Source organism: Rhea americana, unplaced genomic scaffold, assembly GCF_003343005.1.
Source record: "Rhea americana isolate MKP2758 unplaced genomic scaffold, rheAme1 scaffold_254, whole genome shotgun sequence".
Lineage (NCBI taxonomy): Eukaryota > Metazoa > Chordata > Aves > Rheiformes > Rheidae > Rhea > Rhea americana.
This window is the reverse complement of record NW_028186373.1, coordinates 197,876-222,086: the sequence shown is the minus strand read 5'-3', so window position 1 is coordinate 222,086 and position 24,211 is coordinate 197,876. Positions and strand designations below refer to the sequence as shown.

Genomic DNA, 24,211 nt, shown 5'->3' with positions numbered 1-24,211 from the left:
TCTTTTTTGCAAAGGACCAGAATGATTTAGATACGTATGTTACCCTCTTAATAGTGCAGGCATTGCTTTTCAAACAAATAATCTAGCATCTTTCTCTTCATCTTGTACTTTCTGATTCTTTCCAATCTTTTAAGGCAGCAACAGCTGCTTTTWTAACATAAATACAGACTTCTGTGTAAGTGCCCCACACAGAATACTCATGAATACTGAACAGTAGTTTTTCTTCTGTTGTCAAGGCCAAAGTAGGGTTTTATGAGCCCTTGGGCACTGAAGAGGCAAGATTTCAATACAGGAAGAAATTTCAGAGGTTATTTTGATTTTCCTTAGAATGTCTTTTATCTTGTGATTCAATAGTTAGAATGTCTATTTTGTCAGTTTATAGAAGCTACAACTTGTCTATAATCTACACTTTATTAACACCTCAACATTTACAGTGATTACATTAACACATATCCTGCTCTCTTTCTCACAGAAGTACCAGTCCGTAGAGCAATATTCTAAAGCGCTGAAAGAAATACAAATGCTTTCAGGTATAGCACAGAAAAAATTCCTTCTATTCTGTCATGTAGTTTTTCTTTCTCTCCTCTACACTAGTATAGCACATCCAAAGCTCAGATAGCCTTCAGTTGACATCAGACTTAGTTTATCTCTATTTATTCAGTGCTCTGTAAAATGAGTGTTGTGTTTAGTTGTAAATACAGCATTATTTGCACTCAGAGTCCTTATTGTTAACATTTTTTAAAAATGAAATGTAAAACATACCCCAAAATTCAGAACCTTCAAATTTATGCATAATTAATCACTAATCAATGCTGGAGGTTTTTCCATAAGTGGGGTTGTCTGGCATCTATCTTTTCTATTTCTGCCTCTGGAGACACAGAGAACACTAAGATGGAGATATTTTCTCTTATGGTACTCCTGCAAGTACTTGTGCAGTAACAATAGCTGAAACACCTGTTCTCCTCTCTGAGTCACCTAATTCCTGGAATGGACACTATTGCCATATGTATGCTCACAGTGTGCATGCTGACTGCCTGAAATATTTTGAGATGATTTTTTCTTTCTTTCTTTTATTTATGCCTCTGTCTGTAACATTGTGATGGCCTAGCATAATGTCTCCTGGCTGATTCACTGCTTTAGGTTTTTGAAGGAAAGATTGCTTCCACCTTTTACTTTGATCAGTCACAACTGAGCTATGCATCTCGAAGACCTACAGTCAAACTATAGAAATTTCATTGCTGACTTCTTCAGATTTATTCAGGGCATGCAGCGTGTGACTGCCTCTGAGAAGGAGAAGCAACTAATTTTGTCTGATAATTCACTGTGATTATTTAGTTGGCTTCCGGGTAAGGAGTTATATCAGATTTACAATTACAAAGTATTACTGCTGAAGTAATTTGATTAGACACTGCCTTTATAATATCTGCAGCCTTCTTCTTGCTGATTATTCTGAATAACCAGCAATTGTACACTAGAGGGACTAGGTTAGTGCTTTGTTCTCTGTTCCTTAGTAATTTTAATCCCAAATCAACATTTACTTTTCTTATGATATATACTCCACTGGAGCTTGTTGCAAGTATCTCCTCCACTGGATTTAGCCCATAATTTCACTCTTAGCAACAGACGCTAACCCTAACAGGCAGTGTGGTAAGCTATTAGCTAGAGAAATCAGTGGATACGTTTCATAGACTCATTGAATGGTAAGGTTGGAAGGGACCTCTGGAGATCATTTAGTCCAACCCTCAGCATAGCCTGTATCGGGACTGAACCTGTGACCTTGGCATTAGTAGCACCACRTTCTAACCAGCTGAGCTAAACCTGCCCCTAAACAAGGTTAGACTCTACTCTCAAAACAGGAGTTCTCCACTGACTTTAAAACAAGGATTATTTCTAATTTACATGAACGCAACAGAGAGGAGAAAGGCATTATGACCTTCCTCAAGTGTGCTGCTCTTGTGATACTGTTCAAAGTGCTGAGCAGAATGTTTTGGACTTAACCGCTTTCTTGCTTATCAAGAGGTAGACAGATATGAAAATTAAAATTTCTGTTCTTTGTTTTCTTTGTGTTTCTGAATCACCTGTCTATTTTGGGCTTATTAACCTAATAGGCATTGCTGTATTTAGGTGTTTAAACTTTCCTTAGCTTGGATCTGAAATGTAATACAGTCATTGTTAGCAACTCAGTAGAATTCTATTTGTGTATCTGCATTTGTAGTCTATGTATATTTTATTTCATGCTGTGACTAAGAGCACTGAAATGTGTAAAATACTTTATCGAAGACAATAATTTACGAAAAAAATCCTCCACCTACCTCTTATTCCCTTTTACTTGGATAATGAGATTTTATGATTAAAAATCCCAACTTTATCACTACTATTAAACCTGGTCCATCCCACAGAAGGCCTGATACAGGAAAAAAAGGAAACTTCTGTGAGTGTGAAGAGATAAGCCCTCATTACTGACCAGTCCTTAAATGGAGAAAAACATGGCAATTTAGGATTTGCACTTTTGCTGCAAATATGTACACATGACAAATTGTCTCACGCTAAGACAAGAAACAAAAGGAGCTGGGATTTTTTGGCAGAGTACAATAATTAATAAATCAAATTGGTAATAAATTGTTTCTTCTGCTGCCTTTAGTGGTAACCAATTACAGGAGTTCCTTTGCTTCAGAAGTATCTCAAATTCATTGGAAAATACTTTGAGAAGAGATGCATCCATACAGTTTCTGCTTTGTAGTATATAGATATTCTTCAGTATTTTTCAGTTTGCAGGTGTTCACAGAATCTTTTCTTCTTTTTTTACATTGTGTAAGCAACCCAGTATATAACATTGACTGCTGCAAAGGCTGCTGGAAACACTGCTCTGGCATATATATCAATAGTATCAGCATCGATGGGCTTAAAGAGGGACTTCAGACCACKCTTCTTATCCAGTTTCATTTCATGCTGCTGTTTTGTCTCTCCAGTTTCTATTTCTACTGTGCCATATGATCCAGGCAGGCTTCTGGGAATTCGGTACTGCCTGTTGGAAATAGCCAGTTCCTGGTTCACACCAGCTATGGAAAGGGAAAACAGAACAATGGCATTCTTCACATTTATCTGCAAAGGAAAGAGGAGAAACAATAATAGTAATTTATACAGCAAAGGAAGTGTACTTGATCAGAACTAGCCGTGCTACTGGCACAGTAAAATATACATGAGCTCTCTAAGGGCTGAACAGTATTTGAGTTGCATTGGCAGAAGGAACTGTGAAAGATTATCTGTGCTGCCACATCTAAATTCTGCTTATATTCTACATGCTCTCTGTTATTGAGATACTATTGAGACAGCATGCTCAGGCCTTCCTGACTGAAAGTAATTGACTGATTTGAAGGAGATAGTTATGCCATTGTGTGGCCAAAGAGAGTATATAGTTCTCAGATGCTTGCTAAAGCTGAGAGAATATGAAGGTAGGATAGAAAATGAACATGGATCAGTCGTATCTGCTACAGCCTCACAAAATTGAGTAACAGTAATAATAAATAATACTTAAGATCCTAGAGAGTTCTAAAATATATAGGCCTGCACTGCACATTGTCAATTGTGAGAATAAATGTTCTTTAATCAATTCACTCTGATTCATTGGTAGCATGCATGTAGGTGCATGAAGAAAGCAGCAAAACCATCTGGAGTTCCAGGAAGAAACTTCATGTAAGGACTCCTTTGTTCAGTTTCACTGGGCTTCATATCTATTTTAGAACATAAGTTATACCCAAGCTAATTATATCTAAATTTATTTTATGCAACTTAATGTAAACAATGTAATTTCCATAGGATAACATTGAAGACTACAGGCCTAATTTCCACTTGTGCTGGAAGCCTTTTATGATGCTGTAGCAGAACTAGAAGAAACTTCTTATAAGCAGCCACTAAATACTTTTAGAATAGGCCTTTTTCCCCTTGTCTAATATTGTCATAATGGCTCCTGACCTTGCAGGAGCAATTCAAGGTGCCTTAGTTTACATTGAGAATTGAGCAAATATCAAGGGTTCTAAATGTATTCTCAAAGTGCAAGGCACACAGATCTAGCTCAGAACATAGTTTGCACCTCTTCTTTTCATTCTCTCTCYCCTACATTTCCTACCTTAAATACAGCAACAAATTATGTTAGAATGTTTCCTTTAGTATAATGCTGACCATGTTGCAGGAAAAAATGACTGCTTGTCATATTAATGTGACAACAGTATTAACCAGGGGTGTGGTTTGTTTGTTTGTTTTCCTTTTTCAAAGGGGGTAAAACAAGAAGTATTTGCTTCCACAGCAGAAAAGGTTGTAATGCAGGATGATTGCTTTTGCAAAGCTATTCTCAGCACTGGGCTTACTGACCTCTCCACTCCGCCTTTTTGCCTTTATTTTGTTCTTTTGCTTTTTCATGTAGTCAGCATTGAAATGTGCAAATGCATATTCCACCAGTGCAGCAAAGACAAACACGTAGCAAATCCAGAAGTAAACATCAAGTGCTTTGATGGCAGATGCTCGTGGAAGAGAAGATCGGGCACTGACCATCAGTGTAGTCATAGTAAGAACTGTAGTTATACCTGCAGTGTAGTAAGAGAAACTTTCTTTAGGTTTCATAACATGCTTTTACAAAACTATTTAGTAATCAGAAATTGAGGAATACCTTTCATAGTAGAAGCCCTTTAATAGTATGGCTTCTAATTTTTAAAATGTCTAGGGGATTTGAAAAGCTTGTAAAAACTGTGCACTCATATAAATAAGGCAGCTTTGAATATCTTATGCTTCATTTTGTTCTAGGTCCAAACCCTCAAAATCTTTTCATCTGGACTTGAAACTTTTATTCAGGCAAACAGATCCACAAGCTCTAGAAAGGTTTTTTGTCATGATCTCAGTGGCTTCAAACCAATTCCTTCATACATCTGCCTTCATTCACTATGGCTTTTAACCATCATTAGATGTTTATTTTTTGTTCTTTACTCAGACAGCTGCTTTGATAGCATGATAGAAATTAAAACATGAAGGAAATCTTTTAAAGGATCTTCTCTTCTGCAGATGTAGGCACAGTATTCATAAACATGCCTTCAAGGAAAATGACATATATTAGAGAGCATCATTACAACTTCAGCATACTCTTCCTTGTTATTTCCCCAAACTATCTATTTTACCTAATGACACTCTGGCAGGCACAGCTGACTGACTGATCCAGAAGGATACCCATGACATAGCCACCAGTAAAATAGAAGGAACATAAGACTGAATGATGTAAACGCCTCGATTCCGCCGAAGGTGGAAGTGGAGGCTTAGCCTGGGAAACTGACCTGCTGGTTAAAAGAAGCAGACAAAGAAAATATCTGTGTGAGTTATAGTCAAATTGATATTTAAAAAAACTTTTCCTATAGTGATGCAGATCTGCATTCTTAACGATCTTTTGGACAAGGATTACAAAAAGTTTTTTTGAATGTTGTTTAATTAGTCTTCATAAGCCCTTCATGAGGTACTCTAGTTTTCTTCAGCAGTGTTAGCTAAGAATAGGTCATATTACTTGTTTCAGGTCATATCAATGCCAGATCTGAAAATAAAATCATGAGTCTTCTTGAATAACAGTATTGCTTCAAAATGTGCACTGTCTTATCATCTGCTGTAGAAAGTCCTCTAGATACTAAATTTAGATTTTTTAAAAGGCCAAGTTAATTTCAAACTCAAAAAAGAGCTTGGAGGAGATGTGCAGCATAAATGAGGATCTGAATACATGAATGAGGATGAAAAATCAGCAGGAAAGAAATTATTCCAATCTTTTACAAACATTGCAATAAACCCAGTGATATGCATTCACACAACTGACTTCTACTGGATAGAATTAGTGATCTGACTTTACATCATAAGCCTCATAAAATCAGGGCTAATGGAAATTTTTCTTTATCCCTAATTACAAATTAGGTCAAGAAGATGTGAGCTGCACCTCAAGCGATTTTATAAAGTTCTATCTTGGTACCCTATGCAGTATTATTTCAAACATGCAGATCTAAAGGACTACAGATTTGTCATGATATGCTACAGTGACTATTCAAAGGCTCAGCAAAGGTTGACATTTTTTCAAGTATCAGCTAAAGGAAATTGTACCAGAAACACAACAGATTCTTTAAACTAATTCCTTAAGAGAAAGCACTTTCTATTACAGATAAGGGAGATTTTCCTATGTAGGAACAAGTCAGATACTGTCTCTGAATTAAAGGCAGATACTGTTACCAGATTTGAAGTTCATCATTTCTGTTGTGAATTGGTAATTGGTAATTGTGAACTGAGCAAGCTGCAGCTTATCCAGCCCATGGATCTCTTCCTGGTTTTCTGACCAGTGGTAGACGATATCCTCTGAAGAGTAGCCATCTGCCAAAAAGAAAACTGAATAAATGCGAAGTTTGGGGAAGAAATTAAATATGAAGAGGGCTCAGAGAGGAACTCTTCAAATTCCTCTGCCAAACTGATTTTCATCAATCTCATTCCAAACATGCTGAGATTCAATCTGGATAATTCACTGTCCTGGTAACATCAGTGTTGCCAGGATAGCATCAGGGATAGCTTTCCAACAGGGAGAAAAATTCAAGTTGATTCTCATGGACTGACAATAAGTGGCATGGCACAACATACTTCTGTGCCATGAGAAATATTCAAGTTATTTCTCAAAAAGTTCATTTACATATTCAAAGTAGATTAAATGTTACTGTAGCACTCTAGCTAGGCTACTTACCTCTCCAAGGCACCTGGATCTGAGYCACAAAAATGGAATTTACTGGAGAAAGAACTAACAAATTTAATGTCACTATCCTACTAAAGTATAATTATGTAATGCAAATCTATTTCCACTTTTACCCATTGATTTTATGAGATAGGCAGTCTTTGTGCCTGTTAGGTAGTACAGGGGAAATAGAGTTCCCTTGTCAGAGATTCCACCACTGTCTTCAACAAGCATGCATCCGGTTTACTGGCTACTATGCATCTCTCCTTGCAGGCCCCACAACAGTTAAAAATACATGCTACAGGAAAGTAAAATATATACCTGAATTGTTCATAGGAGTTGCCACTCTTGGAAACATTTGTCACCATCTCCCCTAGGCTTTAGACAATTTAGTAAGAAAGCAGCATCTACACAGTTAAGTTGCCTTTGCTTCATCTTTCTGTCAGTCTCTTCCTAATAGTCTTTGAACGTCCTTAACATTTTCAAACCATTCTGACAGAAAGGTTTCAAAGATGCTAGATTCCTATAAGTTTTGTGAAAAATGATGGGTGGAAAACACAAATTATTGCATCCAATTTGTGAACTCAGATCCACATCCAGTCTGAGATGCAGCAGCTAACTTGCCAATCAGCAAGCCTATCAGCCTATTAGCCACCGCAGTTTGGTATGGGAGACACCTACAAGGTAGCTACTAGGAAGAGATGCGGTGCACAGGGGACATGAGAGAGGGGTGGGAGATGTATGAGGGGATGTATATGATGTGCAAAGCCATGGGAAATCAATCTTTATTAGTTTTTCTGTTACTTTCAACTTGTTACTTTCATTCATTTCTTCAAAGAGAATTTATTTCTAATATGTTTATTGTACTGAAATCAAAATTCTCAAATTCAATTAATAAATCAACTGCCACCAAAACTTCCTGCAGAACTTGCTGGGAGAGAGAACTGATTGCTGGATCACTGTCTGCTGCCTCTGCATTTGCTGATTACATAAGTAAAACTGTAGATTGCTATTTTTGACAGGATAAAATAGTATTGTGGTTAATTGCCTAGAAAACAGAGTCAGTGCTAAAAAAGAAAAAGAGAAGCTTGCATCAATGTGTCAGTGCATCTGTTCAGAAACTGCTATTCTCAAATCTGTGGAACCCTCAGAATTTCTAGTCTGCTCCTGATACCAAAACCACAAAAGGCCAAATTCATTGTTATTGATYGTGTGGCCCTTGCTTGTGTCAGTGGTGAATTTCATTCAGAAGTATTAATGCTTATGGGAATTACATGCTGAACAGAGATAAAATAGARGTTGGACTCTTCACTTTTCCTTGTGAGCATAAATGAACTTAAGCCAGTTTATGCAGTCTTCTAACAGATCCCTGTAAAATCGATACAGAAATGCCTAGGTAAGCTAAGGGGCTATGCCAAGGTTAGTCACTATCACATTCATTAAGAGCAGGGAATTCTTTCCTTCTCCTATTTTCTCATAAAGAAAAAATAGGAAAAAAGCATACCATATTTCGTCTGTGGGCTCCTCTGCTTAATCTCGGTGGATTTTATCTAAGCCTCCTTAGTACTAGTGAAAAGACTGTCACAATTTTACCAGGTTTTACATCAAGCACAAAGTTCCCAGTCATCTATCATCAGTAGGACTGAAGGCTTTTCATCCTCATTTAATTGAATCCTATAGTTTTGAATTGGGTCAGAGCTAAACTGTTTTTGGAAAGTGCATAGTCTAATACTCAACACAAAGAATCAAGGGCTGAGGTTTGTACCTTTTATTTCTGAATTGTAAGCAGTCCTTACATTTCATTGACTAAAGCAGAATCACCCCAGCAAACTCCAGCAATCTAAGTACCATATATGAAGGCCTTAAGCAGAATATAGGTTATAGGGAACACTATACTCAGCCCTTACAGCTTTCCAAATCCAACATGCACTCTTGTTCATCCATTGGATACTTGGAAAGGTCCATGTCACAGGCCACTGTTGAGGTAATCCTGTTCCAAGCAAAATGAACACCAGTTAGTTGAATTCAGATAGGGAAGATCTTTGTAAATTGACCTGGATATGGTCCTGGGCAAATATTTTTTGGGTGACTTTGCTTGAGCAAGTGATTGAACCAGATGATCTTCAAAGGTCCCTTCCAACCTTAACTATTTTGTGATTCTGTGACCTTTCTTTTTCCTTCAGAACTCAAGGACTTGAAGGAATGGAAACCTTGAAACCTTAACAACACTAATACAACAAACAATATTTTCAAAACCCTTAGGGCTATTGTTTTTACTAAGTATCTGGGAAACCCAAAGTTGGGGGAAGTTGAAAAAAAGGTCAAATGACTTGTCTAATGTCAGAGGATGCTTCCGCTACTTCTGATGATAAAAAGGACTTTTTTTTTAGTCAAATCTCCTCCTATCYTGTGTCCCCAAGATCATTACCAATACTTTAAGGATGAATTTGGACTTACTGTTTCAAAGGTGCACACTCATTAATTAATTTTCAGAATATTAAACAATTAACTTTTAAATATAGTTACTGAGTTCTAACAAGAACACTCTTCCACAGTGGGGAAATGCTCCTTTCTCCCTTCAAAGGACAGAGAAGTTGAGGCAAAATTAGGCTCATAGTTCCCTTGCAAAACAGTGAGAGAAAACAGATTCTTTTTTCTGTATTCAGCACCTTCTTGCCTAGTGACTGAATAGTTATGATAAGCTTATCTTCCATTAAGGACATTTTAAAAAAGTTATTAGTGATTGCTCAATGGAAAACATATTGGTGTTGCTGAAGATACCTTTCTGACAGCGCAATCCTTGCAAAGCAGAGTGATCTGTGACAGCAGTGATGAGAACATTCTTTTGTTTTGAATTAATGATTATTCTAGGAAAAAATCCTAGGAAAACTGAGTGCTTACTTTTACAATCTTTTCAAAAAGTTAACACACATGAGAGAGTGCACTTGGATTCACTTTCTCTTGCTCACCTGATGCTGTATAAAATGACTCCATCTGGCTGGAGCCTGATAAGTTTGTTTTCCACAGTTACATCATGGAACCAGGCAGACTTGGCATTTACTATGAAAGTATCTGGCAACCAGAGCTTGTCCACAAACCGGCTGTCTAAACCCAATGTTTCGTTGGTGTGGTTGTAAGACAGACGGTCATCTCGCCAGCTCTGGTGCAAAAACACTGTCATGGTATATTCCTATGACAAGAGAAATCACAATTAACAGATGATGCTAAACAAGCACAATGACAATGTCTTGGGACTTAGTGAAAAATCATTGTATTAGTCTGGAAATGTAATAGCTGCTTCCTATCCACAAAAATATTTTTGTACTCATACAACCAAGAGCTGCCCCAGGATTTTAATTTCTTTTATGTGCTTTTGCCATGTATAAACACAAGATATCAAAGAATGTTGTGATTCAATGACAGTTACATATACCATGTTGCAAGACCTGCATATCTGTCTAAGATAAAGAAAATCTGCTTATTTATATTCATAAGTAGGATTGCGGTTTTGAAAGTTTTTTAAAGAAAAAAAATACAGGTGAAGTTAAGTATCTTAATAAAAGAGAAGGAAGGGAATTCAGTTTTTTTATTTTAAATTAAATCTGTTGTGCTTCAGAAATGCAATTAATTGCTGCCTCTGCTTGGTTGTCTGTAATATGTTGTACCCTGTTGCTTTATTCAGAGACCAGTATAAGATAAGGAGAAGCATCTCACAATTAATGGTTCCCTCAGCATCTTTTTAGGAATATATGTGATGAAAAGGAATTTAAGTAGAAGCTGGAGGTTACTACTTAAAATTAGATTTTCCCTTAACAAGGGCAGTTCTAACCTTGCTAACTCTAGTAAGACAGCTCAAGGGCTTTATATGGCTAAAGTCTTACAATTGCCAATTTCTGCCCAAAGGAAATCTGCCTATGTCTTAAAATACATTTGTTCTTTGCAATATTTTCTTTCTCTACTCCAGATGTTTTGCAARATCTCTTCCTTCTTTAATTTTGTAACAGAATATCCTACTTAAAACTATCTCTATTTAGTTAGACTTCTACACTTCCTGTCGCTGCAATACAGATGTTCATACATTAGTATTTAACTAACATACCATGATGACAACATACCATGTTAACTTCTGAGATGTGGTCAATGCTGGCTACTTCAATTGCAAGAGCAACATTAACAGGAGGACCTGAGAAAAAATGTTAACATGGAGTGACATACATCAGAGTGTGGTAATAATATAGATAATCTAAGACTGCTAGTTCTTTCATATAGGGTAAACTCTAATTAAAGTGTTCTCCGTGGCATATTGCACTTCCCAAATAAAATCTTCCTTAGAGCAAGAAATTTCAATCTTTTACATAGTATATCCTCAAGTSTCAACAGAACACCTCTCTTCAGATATGAAGGAAATGAGGTACAATCACAACTATTGAAAATTGTGGAATTCATGCTGGAAATCATGTTGTCTAGTTTAAGATACCATGACTTCAAGCAAATGCAGAATTGTTCACCACTTAATGTGATTCAAAATAACTTCAGTTTAGATATTGATTGTTTAAGAAGTGTATCAGCAGGAAGAGTGTGTTTCTAATTGTGTTGTATTATAAAAAACTTTTTTTTGAGTGGCCCAACAAGCAAATTGTTTATCTTTATTATTTCCAGTATCCAAGGACAAGATAACCACAACCCTTTAATCAAGTAGAAGATGAAATTCGCATAAACATCAAAGAGTAGTAGAATTGTCAGAAAAAACAGAGACATAATTCTCAAAGTCTCACCTCCAATCCCAGGCCTGAAATTGCGTGCATACCCTTTCATCAAATCATCCAGGTTCGGCAACCAGGATATTTCAATGTTGGAACCTATGTAATCTCCAATGTCATTCATAGCTCTAGGTAAAGAGAATAAATCTTTTTTAAAACTTGGCTATCTTTAGAAAAAGAAAAATAACCCAAAATGGAAGACATTAGCCTCTTTTGCATCAGAGACCACCTACAGTATAATCAATTCAGCAGGACTGCTAGTTTAGTGGAAAAATACTGTATATAGATAGGAAGACCATTTCAGATCACAGAATTACGGAACAGTTGAGATTGGAAGGGACCTCTGGAAGTCATCTAATCCAACCATCCTGCTCAAGCAGAGTCACCTAGAGCAGGTTGCCTAGGGCTCTGTCCAGATGGCTTTGAATATCTCTAAGGATGGAGACTCCACAACCTCTCTGGGCAACCTGTTCCAGTACTCTGTCACCCTCACAGTAAAGAAGTATTTCCTTAGATTCAGACAGAAATTCTTGTGTTTCAGTGTTTCAGTTTGTGCTTGTTGCCTCTTGTGCTGCCACTGGGCACTGCTGAAGAGAGTCCCTTGGCCCTGAAACTTAAGGACATTGTCTATGGCTGTGAGCCTCGGTGTGAGCTGATCGTGGCACTGAAGGGAAGGGAATGGGGGGTGTCCATGGTCCTGAAAAGCCACTGTAGTTTTGAGTGGTGATGCACCAAAGAGGTGGCTGTCTTTGGTCCTGGCAGTTCAGCAACCTACTAACCTCAAGGAGCAGCCTATGGTTCTGCAGTGCAAGGAGCAGCCCACAGTGGCTAGCCTGAAGAATCTGACCATTCTCTAGAACACAAGGTGGGCTTCATGATCCTAGAAATGTTGGAGGAAGAGTCCTCTCTGCCTTCTCACAACTGCCCTAAATCCTCAAGCACATGGGGCCCATCATGTTGGAAGGTCCCCAGCTCATCTGCTTTTGCTGTCCTCCACTTGCCAGCACAAGGCATTGCACGTATCCAGACATCTGTCCTCAACATTGGAGCTTGTAGGAATGCAGGCTGAGCATGACTTGCTGTGGAAAGGAGGGATGCCATAATGCACACATCAATTTTCAGTCACTCTTGGGACCTGAGTGATCCACCAAGCAGGCAGTGGGTTTTGTTGGGGAGGTAACACGTTTACTGTCAGAGTTGCCAGAAATAAACTCCATCTCTTGGGTATGCAGGTACTTCTTCCTGATCTAAAGATGCTCCTTGAAGACATTTGCACTGCTTCTTGTTGTCATTTTCCACCACCTTGCAGATACCATCCCCTCAGCCCTGCTGGTGCTAGGAATTATGTAGATATTCCCTAATCTCTTATAAACAAAGGCCAGCTCAAACTGCCTTCATTAACTGCTTAAACTGACCTGGCAGACTTCATTCAAAGCAGATATATGCCTGCTCACATAATCCCTGCCTACTCACATAATCTCTCTTTCCAGCACTATGACTGAGGTGACAAAAACAGAAAAATGAAGGACTATGACAATTTCTACCACACCTGTTTGTAAAGGGAATGCTTGCCAGTCTGACAGAGACATATATCTGAATACAAGGACCGTATCAGAACTGTCTGAGTTCTGATATCGGAACTGCTTTAGCAGCTTCCACTGAGCCCTGCAATAAATAAAGCATTTTATATATCTATATCTATATATATCTCTATATATCTATATATCACTAGTAACAAAGAGAAACTTGTTAAATATTGATGAAAGACTGCAGACTAATATACCATAAAATATTCTGATTTGGGACTTAATTAACTTATTTCTCCAAATGACTTATCTCACATATTTCTCATGTACCTGTACCTCTTCCGAGTAAGGAAGACCCAGAGCTGTATTCTCAGCTATATAAACTGGAATAACAAAATTGATTCAAGTAAGAGTTTTGATGATGTATAACATCATGTTGACGGGGCTTCTTCTTTCTTTATTAGCTCTTATCAACTGTATAAACAGTTCTTTCTGTCAGACTGCTGTTTCATATGTTCCAGTCTTTCAATCATCCAACTTGCTCTATTTACTTAAATAAAATTATAGTTTTTTAACACTTAGCAAGATCCAGGTACTAAGATCTAGCAGTACCATCAAACATTGCAGTTCAGAAATTTTCTTTCTTTTTTTCTTTTTTTTTTTTACATTTATTACTCTATTCTTGGAAATAGTAAGGCTATCAGTTAATGCAGAAAACAAAGAATTTTTGAAATTAAGACCTGGACAGATTAAAGAATAAGGGACTATCTTGAAAGTATTTTTTATTTGTAAGTCTCAGCCATAGATATATAATGGTTTTCCTGATCAGTAAAATATCTGAACCCCTCTTACAAGCAAAGAATGATAATTTACAGTATCATTCTTTAATACAGTAAATAACTGGAGTATACTTGAATGATTATACTCTTATCTGCTTTAAAATTCCTTACATTTTCTTTTGAAGATAGTACTTTTCACCTCTTATTGCTATAATTGCAGCCAAGTTCTGTACAGTGTTTTTAAACAAAATAATATTCAAGTCAAAGGTGGCTACATTGTTACAGTATGGCTCATMTTGCCAGGTTGATCTGTGAGGGTTGGAAGATCTAGCCTGTGCTTACTGCATATACAATACTTCAAAGTGCTACATACAAGTTTTTGTAAAATCAGAATACCATGTATATTTATGAGTATTCAACCTGAGAAAAATAATAGAAACAAATTTTGCTTCTCCTCTTTCACATTAGGCATTACTACATGTATACGTCAGGAACTCATCTCCAGATAACTGACTCATGATCAGTCACTTGCTGTGCAAGAAGTAATGTCACTATAAGAACTCTTGGGAGGCTCATCTTTTTTTTTTTTTTTTTTTTTTTTTTTTTTTTTTTTTTTTTNAATAAAGTCACATCTTTTCCCTTGACATTTATTTTTCATAAAAGCCGTTACAGAATGTGACAATAACATATCATTATCCTGTGTCAGTATTCTATTGTAATGGCATTAAGAAGAAACATAGAGCTAAAAGGAAGTTGAAATGAAAGTGTTGAGTTAAAAATTGTGGGCCACAGCTTGCTGTGCATTTTAAGCAGATTACAATCTAGAGGGAGTTTTACTTAAATATCCATGACACAATTTAACAAAATCTTGTTTCTATTATTAATAAAGCCTTAGGGTCAGATCATCAGTGTAGCAAATTTGTTGAAGTTAGTGGAGCTATATCCACTTAATGCCTGTGGGGAACTACAGCTGAAATAATTCTATGGCTAGATTTTCTTTTTTGATGTTTGTACTACTGGTCCACTTTTAAATTTTTTTGACAACAAAATTACTCTTACTCAGTTACTGTCATTCTCATATACTAGCATGCTGCTCACAGCATGGCTTCCAGACACTCAGAGAGAATATGTGAATCAGAATAACCCACAGTTTGATTTACAGTGATCACTAAAATTACTATTTTGCTGATGTTAAGCTTCTCATGAAGAACCTATATTTCACCCGTAAATTACCAAGTGGTAAGTAATCACTTTAAACAACCGTATCATTCAAATTATATTTTGTCAGTCTGGCACAGAAGACGATGGAGTAAAGGGAAAAATACAGCCACAAGGAATAATGCAGCAGGGGCTAACAGTATGGTTCAGTGTATGATTCAGTATGGTTGTAAATGGGCCCAGGTTCTTCTTTTGTACATGTGAAGTGACCTCTCCAGAGCTAAAATCATCCAGGTCCTCCAAGAGAGTGGAAATCCTGCATTCCCCTCTTTTATCTCCCTGAAGAGTATTGAAGAAGAAGAGAAACAATGAAGTCAGGAATATTATCCTACATATCTTAGTTCTTTTATCTGTTGAAAATACAAGTGCGACTATTAACTGATAGTATTGCTAACCTCAGTCAAGGAGGATGACTCTAGAAAGCAGGCCTTTAATTTCATGGCAATTTACAGGCCCATTTATGATAACTCCATTAAGCCATCCCTTTAGACTTACGTACATCAAATTCAGTGCATCAGAGTTGTGCGAAGGATGACTGTAGAATTTCATTCATCCTTGATAAGCAGTGGGGATTATATGTGGCCTAAAATATTATTCATGTATTTTACCTGATAAAAGGAAGACCAGCAAAGAAAACACAGTGTGGAAGGGATTAACTTTTTATAACACAACCAATAAAGATGAAGAGAAAGGAAACTATTATAAGTTGATTCAGCAACTTCATCTCCTGACGTAAGCTTCTCTAAAGCTTGTTTTGGTAAGAAAGAGACTTTATAAAAGTAAGCTATAGATTTGTAAAATTCAAGGCGCTTAGCAGCTCATGAAACCGCTTATCTTTACTTTGCACCAGGCCAGAGAGCGGTGCCTAGCTGACTGAATGGCAACATATTCATGAGTACCAATTTCACTCTGGAAGTCTTTTCCAAACTTGAAGATGAAGAAAATGTTTTTTAATCTCCACTCTCACTCTAGATACATCTCATTTCAAGCAGATATTTTGGAGAATATATTTACATTAGGCCAAATCTGGAATCATCATTGTGAAAAGTTCAAAATGGCTGGAGGTTAGCAGTGGAAAACAGATTACTGTTATTTAAATTGGAAAAAAAGCTAGTTCTCTTGCATACTAGACAAAGGAGAGAAGAAACTGATGTTGTCAAACCTGGGAAAACTATGAAGTTCTTTGCTTAGGAGACCTATCCTTGACCTATATCAACTTGTTTAGCTAGGGAAGGCAGCTCAACAATGGATCTCAAATGACATAGCAGAGAAATGCATTTCTTTCAGAGCTGTATTAGCAATTCTAGAATAAAAAGTATATATATATCCCTAATTCCTTTCTATCCAAATTGACATCTTTCTCCTAGCTATTGAAGAACCAATGCATTCTACTGATCTGGAATGATCTTTAGGAAAGGTGTTAATCAACCTGGACAGCACAACTTTAAAAGATTTGTCAAGCAAGTGAAGTATTAGCTTATGTTAACAGGTCTTCTCCAAAGAGAGGGACAATCTATATATTCTGTTTGAATGAGCACACTACAGCAGTTGAGCAAGATGTAACTTTAGCAGTATTATTTTTGCCCAGCATTGCAGAAAGCTCTAGTAGCAGCACAAAAAACTCAGCAGTATCTTTAAGTCAGTAGCCACTGAGGTGCTGATTTTAGGTCACATTTGCAGGGATGTTGCTAACTTTCTTACAAACATATATAGCTGTAAGAAAAGATGTGAAAAATCGCTTTCTACATCTCCCATTTCATCCTTAAATCTGCTAATCTGAGTGATTCTTTTGGGGGCAGTGACATAGCTGCAGTATGAACCTATAAACTTGGAAGATGGAAACACCAGTTTTACTGATACTGAGGACTGGGATGGAGTTCACCAGCACAGGCTCGGGGCTGACCTGCTGGAAAGCAGTTCTGTGGAGAAGGACCTGCGGGTCCTGGTGGACACCAAGTTAACCATGAACCAGCAATGTGCCCCTGTGACCAAGAAAGCCAACAGTATCCTGGGCTGCCTTAGGAAGTGCAATGCCAGCAGGCTGAGAGAGGGGATGCTTCCCCCCTAATGAGCCTACTCCAGGCCACACCTGGAGTACTGCATCCAGTTCTGGGCTCCTCAGTACAAGAGAGATATGGAGCTACTGGAGAGAGCCCAGTGGAGCGCTACTGAGATGATGGAGGGGCTAGAGCATCTCTCATATGAGGAAAGACAGAGAGCTGGGCCTGTTTAGCCTGGAGAAAAGAAGACTGAGAGGGAATCTTATCAGTGTGTATAAGTATCTGAAGGGAAGGTGTCAAGGGGATGGGGCTAAACTCTTTTCAGTTGTCCCATGAAAAAGGACTAGAGGCAGTGGGCACAAACTGAAACACAGTAAGTTCTATCTGAATGTGGGGAAAAACTGCTTTCTATGAGGGTGACAGAGCCCTGGAACAGGTTGCCCAGAGAGGTTGTGGAGTTTCCTTCTCAAGATATATTCAAAACCTGCCTGGATGTGATTCTGTGCAACATGCTCTAGGTGACCCTGCTTGAGCAGGGAGGTTGAACTAGATGATCTCCAGAGATCCCTTCCAACCTCCACCATTCTGTGATTCTGTGATAATCTTTTGGGGGCAAATGCTGTGGATGTTACTGCCATTCGAGATAACTTTTTCTTGGGAAAAAGACAAGGAATATCTAGCAAGGTCAGTGAACAATCTGGCCTCTGTCAGGCTCCAGGATTATCCAGGGAAGCATGTGCATCTTTTCCATCTGCCATTCCTGACTCTAAGTGAAACTCACTGTAAATATGTTCTATATTTTGAAATGTAATTTAAAAAGCATTAGGCTTAATTGATGGCAATGTTATGAACATCAAAGCCATTATTTCCTTCTCTGTAAGCTACAGAAAATAAATTACTCTTTGCATATATTCCCACATTAAAGCTTCTCTGTTGTCATGACTCAAGTGAAAGGCTGAGGGAGATACCCTACAGAAGGACAGTTAATTATATGCAAATATACAAAAGTCATTTTAACATAGTAGAATACAAAATACAAAAGTACACCTGTTTTTAATTAAAGAATTAAAATCTTAGTTGGTTAAGAATTACAGAGTATGGGCCTATCCCCCCAAGAGTACTATTGATAACACTCTCCCCTAGTGCAGAAAGAAGAAAGATTTCACTAACTTTATTTCAGCAGAGCTCATAGACTGTGACATATTTATTGTTGCAGGATCTATAGTATATAAAACTCTGAAAAAATAGTGGAAGCTACAGTCTTAGCCCCAAATAGCTGTCAATCACGTAAATGCCAAATTTCCTGCCACTATCAGTCTCTCAAGCAGACCAAAAATACTAATTTCATAAGAATGTTTACCTGAAAACAGCACTGGCATAAATACAGGCAAATGTGCTCAGTTAGATTGAACTTAGCTCATTTATTGCAGTCAAATAACATACCTGACAGACAAAATGCTTTAAATATAGCTCTCTTAAGCACCCTGAAATGATAGTTGAAAATGCTATGAGGACGCAAGCTATATATTTTCCCCACTACTCTTCTCTGCCAAACCTTAACATTATTTTAATAAGTGACCTTACAGTTCATCTTTGGAAAACCTGATGTCATACTAGGGATTTTGGCATTCTTTGAAATATTCTTCCTTTTTTGAATATACTTTTGCTTATACCTATCTGTACACAATTCATATAACTGGCATCCAGCAAATTGAGCGTTTTTGGATCCCTCTGTCGTCATAACCATGAATCACATTACATTTAGAAAACAAAATTGGAGTAATCAGCTCCAATAAGCATAGCTATTGGCAATTTTGCCTATTATTACAGAACTATAGGATTAATAAAAAGCATCTCTTACCAAAAATGTCATATTTCAGGACTCCAAGAAAGAGGAATAAGGCAATTAATGTGCTTCCTTAGTTCTTACAAAGGGAATTATTTCATAGTCARGAGTCATGTAGGCATGAGTAATTTTTCGCAGGCAAGAGTAAAATATTTTTTATTTCTGTTTAATTAACTCATCAAAAGTACACATGTAAGCAAAGAAGCAAAGTTACTCACCTTTTACAGGATTAAGCAACGTTCAAATTATCTGCCATAGCCATGCTGAATCCTGAATCTTTAGAAAACTACTGTACTAAACACAGCAGCTTTCTTTGAACACTGAATGTCTTACACTTTGGCATATTTTGGAAAAACACTAAGATCTGAGCAGTTTAAATTTCACACACTAGAAGCTGCTTTTCCTAACCCTCTGCTGTGACTGTATGTATTTCTAACAACAACTCATCACTATTGTGTAACTGGAGGAGGCCAAGTAACTGGACAGTTAATCCAACAATAAAATGATTTATCTAACAAATTACAGGTTGCACATAGCCTGGCAGTTGCTATGCTTAGAAACAGAGCTTGAAGTCATAGGCTGAGAAGACTAATTGTTCCTTAAAATTTATTTTATTTTGTACTGAAATGGTACTTTTCAACCAAAACACTTAATGCTAGCCAAAGCGCTGAGAGATAAACAGTTTAATTGAAATTATGGGCCAGGTCTTGATGTCTTTAGATCATAAACAGTATCTTCTTCTCTGCCTTCAGTTAAATACTGGATCACATCAAGGCTTGAAGGTGTCAGGATCTGGCCCTGGATAACAGGTTCAAGGTCACACAGACAAATCATTAAGTCAAGTCCTGAATAAGAGCACTTGACTTGACACTTCCTCTAATCCAAGATCACTTTCCTTTCCAGTGAGATAACCAGATCTCACTAATTTCAAAAATTAGAACCGCAGTACTACAATCATCACTTTGCTTTTAATACCCCTCTGAAACTATTAACAATGTCTGTAAAATAAAAGTAGGAAGACTTCTTTAATACCAAAGCCATCTCTACTCTGGATGATGTAGGCATGTTTTTACATGCACCAAGTTCCTTTTTCCTCCCCCTTCTGTTTTCATTGCATAATCATGGCAAGCTTTCCCCGCATGCAGCCTCCAGATCTGTAGAGAATATATAGAGAACATAGCTGGTTGCCTAGCTAACACCTTCTGAATAAAAGTGACTGACAATTGCAAACATTTATCTTTACAATTTATTGTTTTGTAAATGGTTGGCTTTCTTCAAACTTTCTTTATAAGATCTTTTCCAGTCTCTTCCTCTTATCTCAGGTGCAAGAGACTTAATGAACCCATTAGCAGAGGAATGTGTACATTTAGAATTTTTTTGAATAATGTCTATGAAGGCAGTAGCAAAGATGTTTAGTTAGTAAGTACACCAGTGGTTGTATTGGATTTTATAAAAAGGTTTCTTGTCCAACTAGGCCCTCAACAAAGCTGTTGAAGGGGAGTGAGGCTGCCCTAGGATGTGCAGTGCCATTAAAAAAGGTGATTACCCCCAGGTTAAAGTGCTCCTCAGAAAAAGGCTTCCATAGGCATCCTGTTAAAAACATACCCCTGGATTAACCCAAGAAACTGCAGCTCAATTGGAAGAAGTGCATTCTCTCTCTCAAATAATAATAATAATAATTAAAAGGATAGGGCACCTTGGAGGAAACTCTTCAGTCAAGACTCCGTTTTCCTAATGAATACTCAGGAAGTTATCACCCCTAAATGGAGACCATCTGCAGGCAAAAGTGGGAGTGGGAGCTAGGAGCAGGGAAAAGAGTAACAGCTACAAACCTGGCATTTTTGCATGCCCCCCACACATAAAGAAAAGCTGTCCTAAGGCTGCTCAAAGAAAGAATTATAAGATATATTCTTACCTGATACACCTGTGCTGTTGGGTGCACAGTAGAACCAAGGTGGGAAAAAGCCAGGTAAGAAATTCCATTTTACTCCCACTTATTAGATAGTGGCAAACAAAACCCAGGTTCCCCGATTCTCTTGGTAGCTCCAAAGCTCCAGTAGTGTTGCCATCCTTGCTGTGGTAAGTTGAGGCTTAGTTTAAAGCAATGTGTTGTTGCTCAGCAGCAGCAACCCCCACAGTCTCTCCAGTGCCTGCTAGCCATGCAGGCACCCAGAGATGCGGAATGGGTCAGGTCTCCTCCTCTGCAGGGTGGCACCTCAGCTGAGCTCCACCGGCTCGCTCCCGCAAAGGGCAGCAGAACCGAAGCAGAAGCCAGCTCTGCTGTCCCGGTTTGGCATGCCCTTCTGCTGCTTTCAGGAGCACTTCGCTCTTCCTTCAGCTGATCTTCCTGAGTGCAAAGCTTGCTGCCGAAAATAACCTCTGAAACTGCAGATCTGATCCCACTGAGCGCGGGAGGAAGCAAACTACAAGTGTTCCTGAGATACTAGACGTGTCCTGTACAAATAATAACGACAGGGAGAAAAATGGAGATGCAGCCCGAGCTAAGGGCAAAGGGGATTTAGCCATAGAGTGGAGGCAATCCGGAGGCTACTTGCAGTAAATTAACGGACGGTTTATTCGGCAGAGAAAGGGACAAGAGAACTGCAGGAGTTGGGTGTCGTTGTGTTGGAAGCACGCTGCCACCTCCCCCCGTCTCCACCCCCTCTTATTCCTGCCTGCACAGTTCCGGGCTGCACAACTCCGGGGCAACGGCAGCTGCAGCCCGTCTTCGAGCAGCTTTCGAAAGGAAGGGGGAATGCAAACGGGGGGGGGGGCACTGCTTCAGGAAGAGGGGAAATTGCAATCTCTTTGCTTTGTAAAAGCTGTCCGAGTCTGGCAGAACAAAAACAAAAGAGCTAACCCCAAGGTTTTATAAACTTCTACCTCATCTCGGCCGAATTCTAAGAGGCTTTTCTAAAATGAAACGCTTCAGGTTACTTCAGCAGGTGTGGAGCTGTGAAACTGCGTTTACAGTAACCCATCCCATGGTCGCTCCGGGGCTGAAATCGTTAACATTCAGTAACACCGTGTACGTTTGCATCTTTCATGCCCTGCAAACTCTCAACCTCYGCTTGCTCTTTCGGAACGTGACTCACGGGAGAAGGGTCACTAGGGAAATCCAGCCAGAAGGCTGTTTGGGAGTTTGGTTTCATCTTTACTCGCAGGTCAAACTCGTTTTTCTCCTCCATATTCACTCTTTTCTTCTCTCTTGCTGTCCTCTGCTTTTTGGTGCTGTTCAATCTAGAATGACAATTTTATAACCAATCCACAAAGAAAACACTGAGAAGGCTACATTTTTAAAGAGACTGTATCATAAAGCAAAAAATGAATGTGCAGATACTTGATTGAAATGAAAGGATGCACCTGGGGTGAAGTGTTTGGTTTATCTTTTCCTATCTTTTTTTAACCAATTAATACCAATATTTTAAATGGCAACTAAGGGGGGGGGGGGAGGAATAGCAGCTCTGTGGGATTCAGAAGGAGAATATATGTGCATCTGTACACAATGCATACACAAACATGTATACATATATACAAGCATATGTCATGAGAGTGTAAGAATTATGGGGTTTTGGTGATCTTTTTCTTTCTTTACAAATTTCAGTGGTCATGCCTGCATGCTAGGGAGGAAAGACCTAAATTAACATGGTAGTAGTTGCATTGTTCCATGAAAGCTATTTTTGTTGGAGGAAGGAAGCCAAAAGATTTTTAATGGAATTTACAGGATGAGATATGGAACAGAAATATTTTGTCTCTTTGCATAATAGAGCAGATTTACATCTTTCAGGATATTTGCAATTGACATTTTTTTCATATTTTCCCTGCTCTAAAAGATGCTGTTCTGGTTAACTATGTACTCTGAGTATTCTTTAGTACTGTTTCTCTCTGGCTAGATAGCTGTTGCCTAATTTACTAGTAAAAAAAATGGCACACAGTTCTGTGTTTCAGGGTATATCAGTTACAACAGCAAAAATCAGCCAAGGCAAATTATATGTTTAGAATGAGTGTATGTGTGTAAGTATATTTTATATGTATATAAAAAGACTGTGGCAGTATATGCTCTAAAAAGATAAATTTGACCCTTAAAACAAGAAAAAATACAGTAGGACTCCTCTAAAAGAATCAATACTGAAACAACTGTTTTGCCATTCCAGCTACACTTCTACTGTTGTGCTCCTTTTTCAGCAGCTCTGTCACCAAAACAGTAAGGTCACTGATTAAAAACTCTTCAATGGAATTACAGTAGAAATGTGTTTGCCTTCAGGATTTTAACTAATAATCTTTTGACAAACTCTGGTAATTCAGGGGTATTATCAGGGTTCTGATTATCCTTGGAAAAATTTGCAGTCCCATGCACTTAGAGTTGCAAAGGGATATTTACCACTTGCTGAAATTATCTTGAATGATCAAAGCCTTATACTGTAGATTTGGATTGATAATGCCATCCTGAATGAGAGAAACGTTTATGAGGAGTACCTTTGTCTTTCATCATCACCATGACAGGCCAAGAAGATTTTTTTTGCCTAGGTTTAACAAATTCTCATGTTATTTTCACAGGACTGATTTAGTTACGACTTTGTGTCTGTACTTTAGGAGAAGACCTGACTTAAGATCCAGCCCCACAAAATTCTAAAATAAATGCATAATTTCTCTCAAGTAAATAAACTACACTTAGGTAAATAGGCCTAAAATAATCAATACGATTTTGAAGAAGGACAAATACTAGGTCATTCAGATGCTGCATACAAATACATATTTATCAAAGTCGTGGTTTTTTTAATATATGTATTCCCCCATTCAAAATTAATCATTCCTGTTAGCAAAATGAAAGAGAAAGGATAAAATAATAATAATCAACAATATATTTAATTTCCTATAATTCTAGCAAAAATATTCCCAACTCTTTACAGCTAATGACAGATTAAAATTGCTTGAGAGAGATTTAAAACAATTAAAACATCAAAGCAAAACAATAAATAAGCTTCCCAAAACATTTTCATCTAATCCTTTTGAAAATAATTTAAATTTTTCCTTTAGCTACTGGCAAATAGTCCTTAAAAATGACCCATTATACTAAACATTTCTTAAGCCTTTTTGTCACACTACTAAATTAGTACCTCTTCTCATTCCCTCTGGGTGCAGGTACTATGGTGTTTTCACTATTATGAAAGTACTCATCCTGTGATCTGACCTTGTGTTTATAGTTCAGATGGATCATCAGACACTGCATGAGATTAAACTATGCCTCAACATAACTAGGTTTTCATTTTGGTGTCATACAGTTTGGAACAAACTTTCCTGATTGCTGTTGTACATATAAAGCCATGATAGTTCTGGCAAAGCTATCTA

General features: G+C 37.8%; 2 protein-coding genes across 3 annotated transcripts in view; one reads left to right on the top strand and one right to left on the bottom strand.

Moving 5' to 3' along the window:
• The window catches only part of CFAP74 (cilia and flagella associated protein 74), an 83,935-nt gene that overhangs the window by 6,968 nt on the left and 52,756 nt on the right, over nt 1-24,211 (top strand). The gene's annotated exons all lie outside the window — the stretch shown is intronic.
• GABRD (gamma-aminobutyric acid type A receptor subunit delta) lies at nt 399-21,608 on the bottom strand. Of its 2 annotated transcripts, none has more exons than XM_085307142.1 (9): nt 20,778-21,608; nt 11,509-11,621; nt 10,849-10,916; nt 9,703-9,923; nt 8,641-8,723; nt 6,247-6,384; nt 5,166-5,321; nt 4,369-4,580; nt 399-3,102 (listed from the first exon to the last, which is right to left on the bottom strand). In XM_085307142.1, the coding sequence occupies exons 1-9, from the start codon at nt 20,843-20,845 to the stop codon at nt 2,803-2,805; spliced, it is 1,359 nt and encodes a 452-aa protein (XP_085163268.1). In that variant the 5' UTR covers nt 20,846-21,608; the 3' UTR covers nt 399-2,802. The 2 variants fall into 2 exon arrangements, with proteins under 2 accessions (XP_085163268.1, XP_085163269.1); XM_085307143.1 differs by having other exon boundaries at nt 5,166-5,318.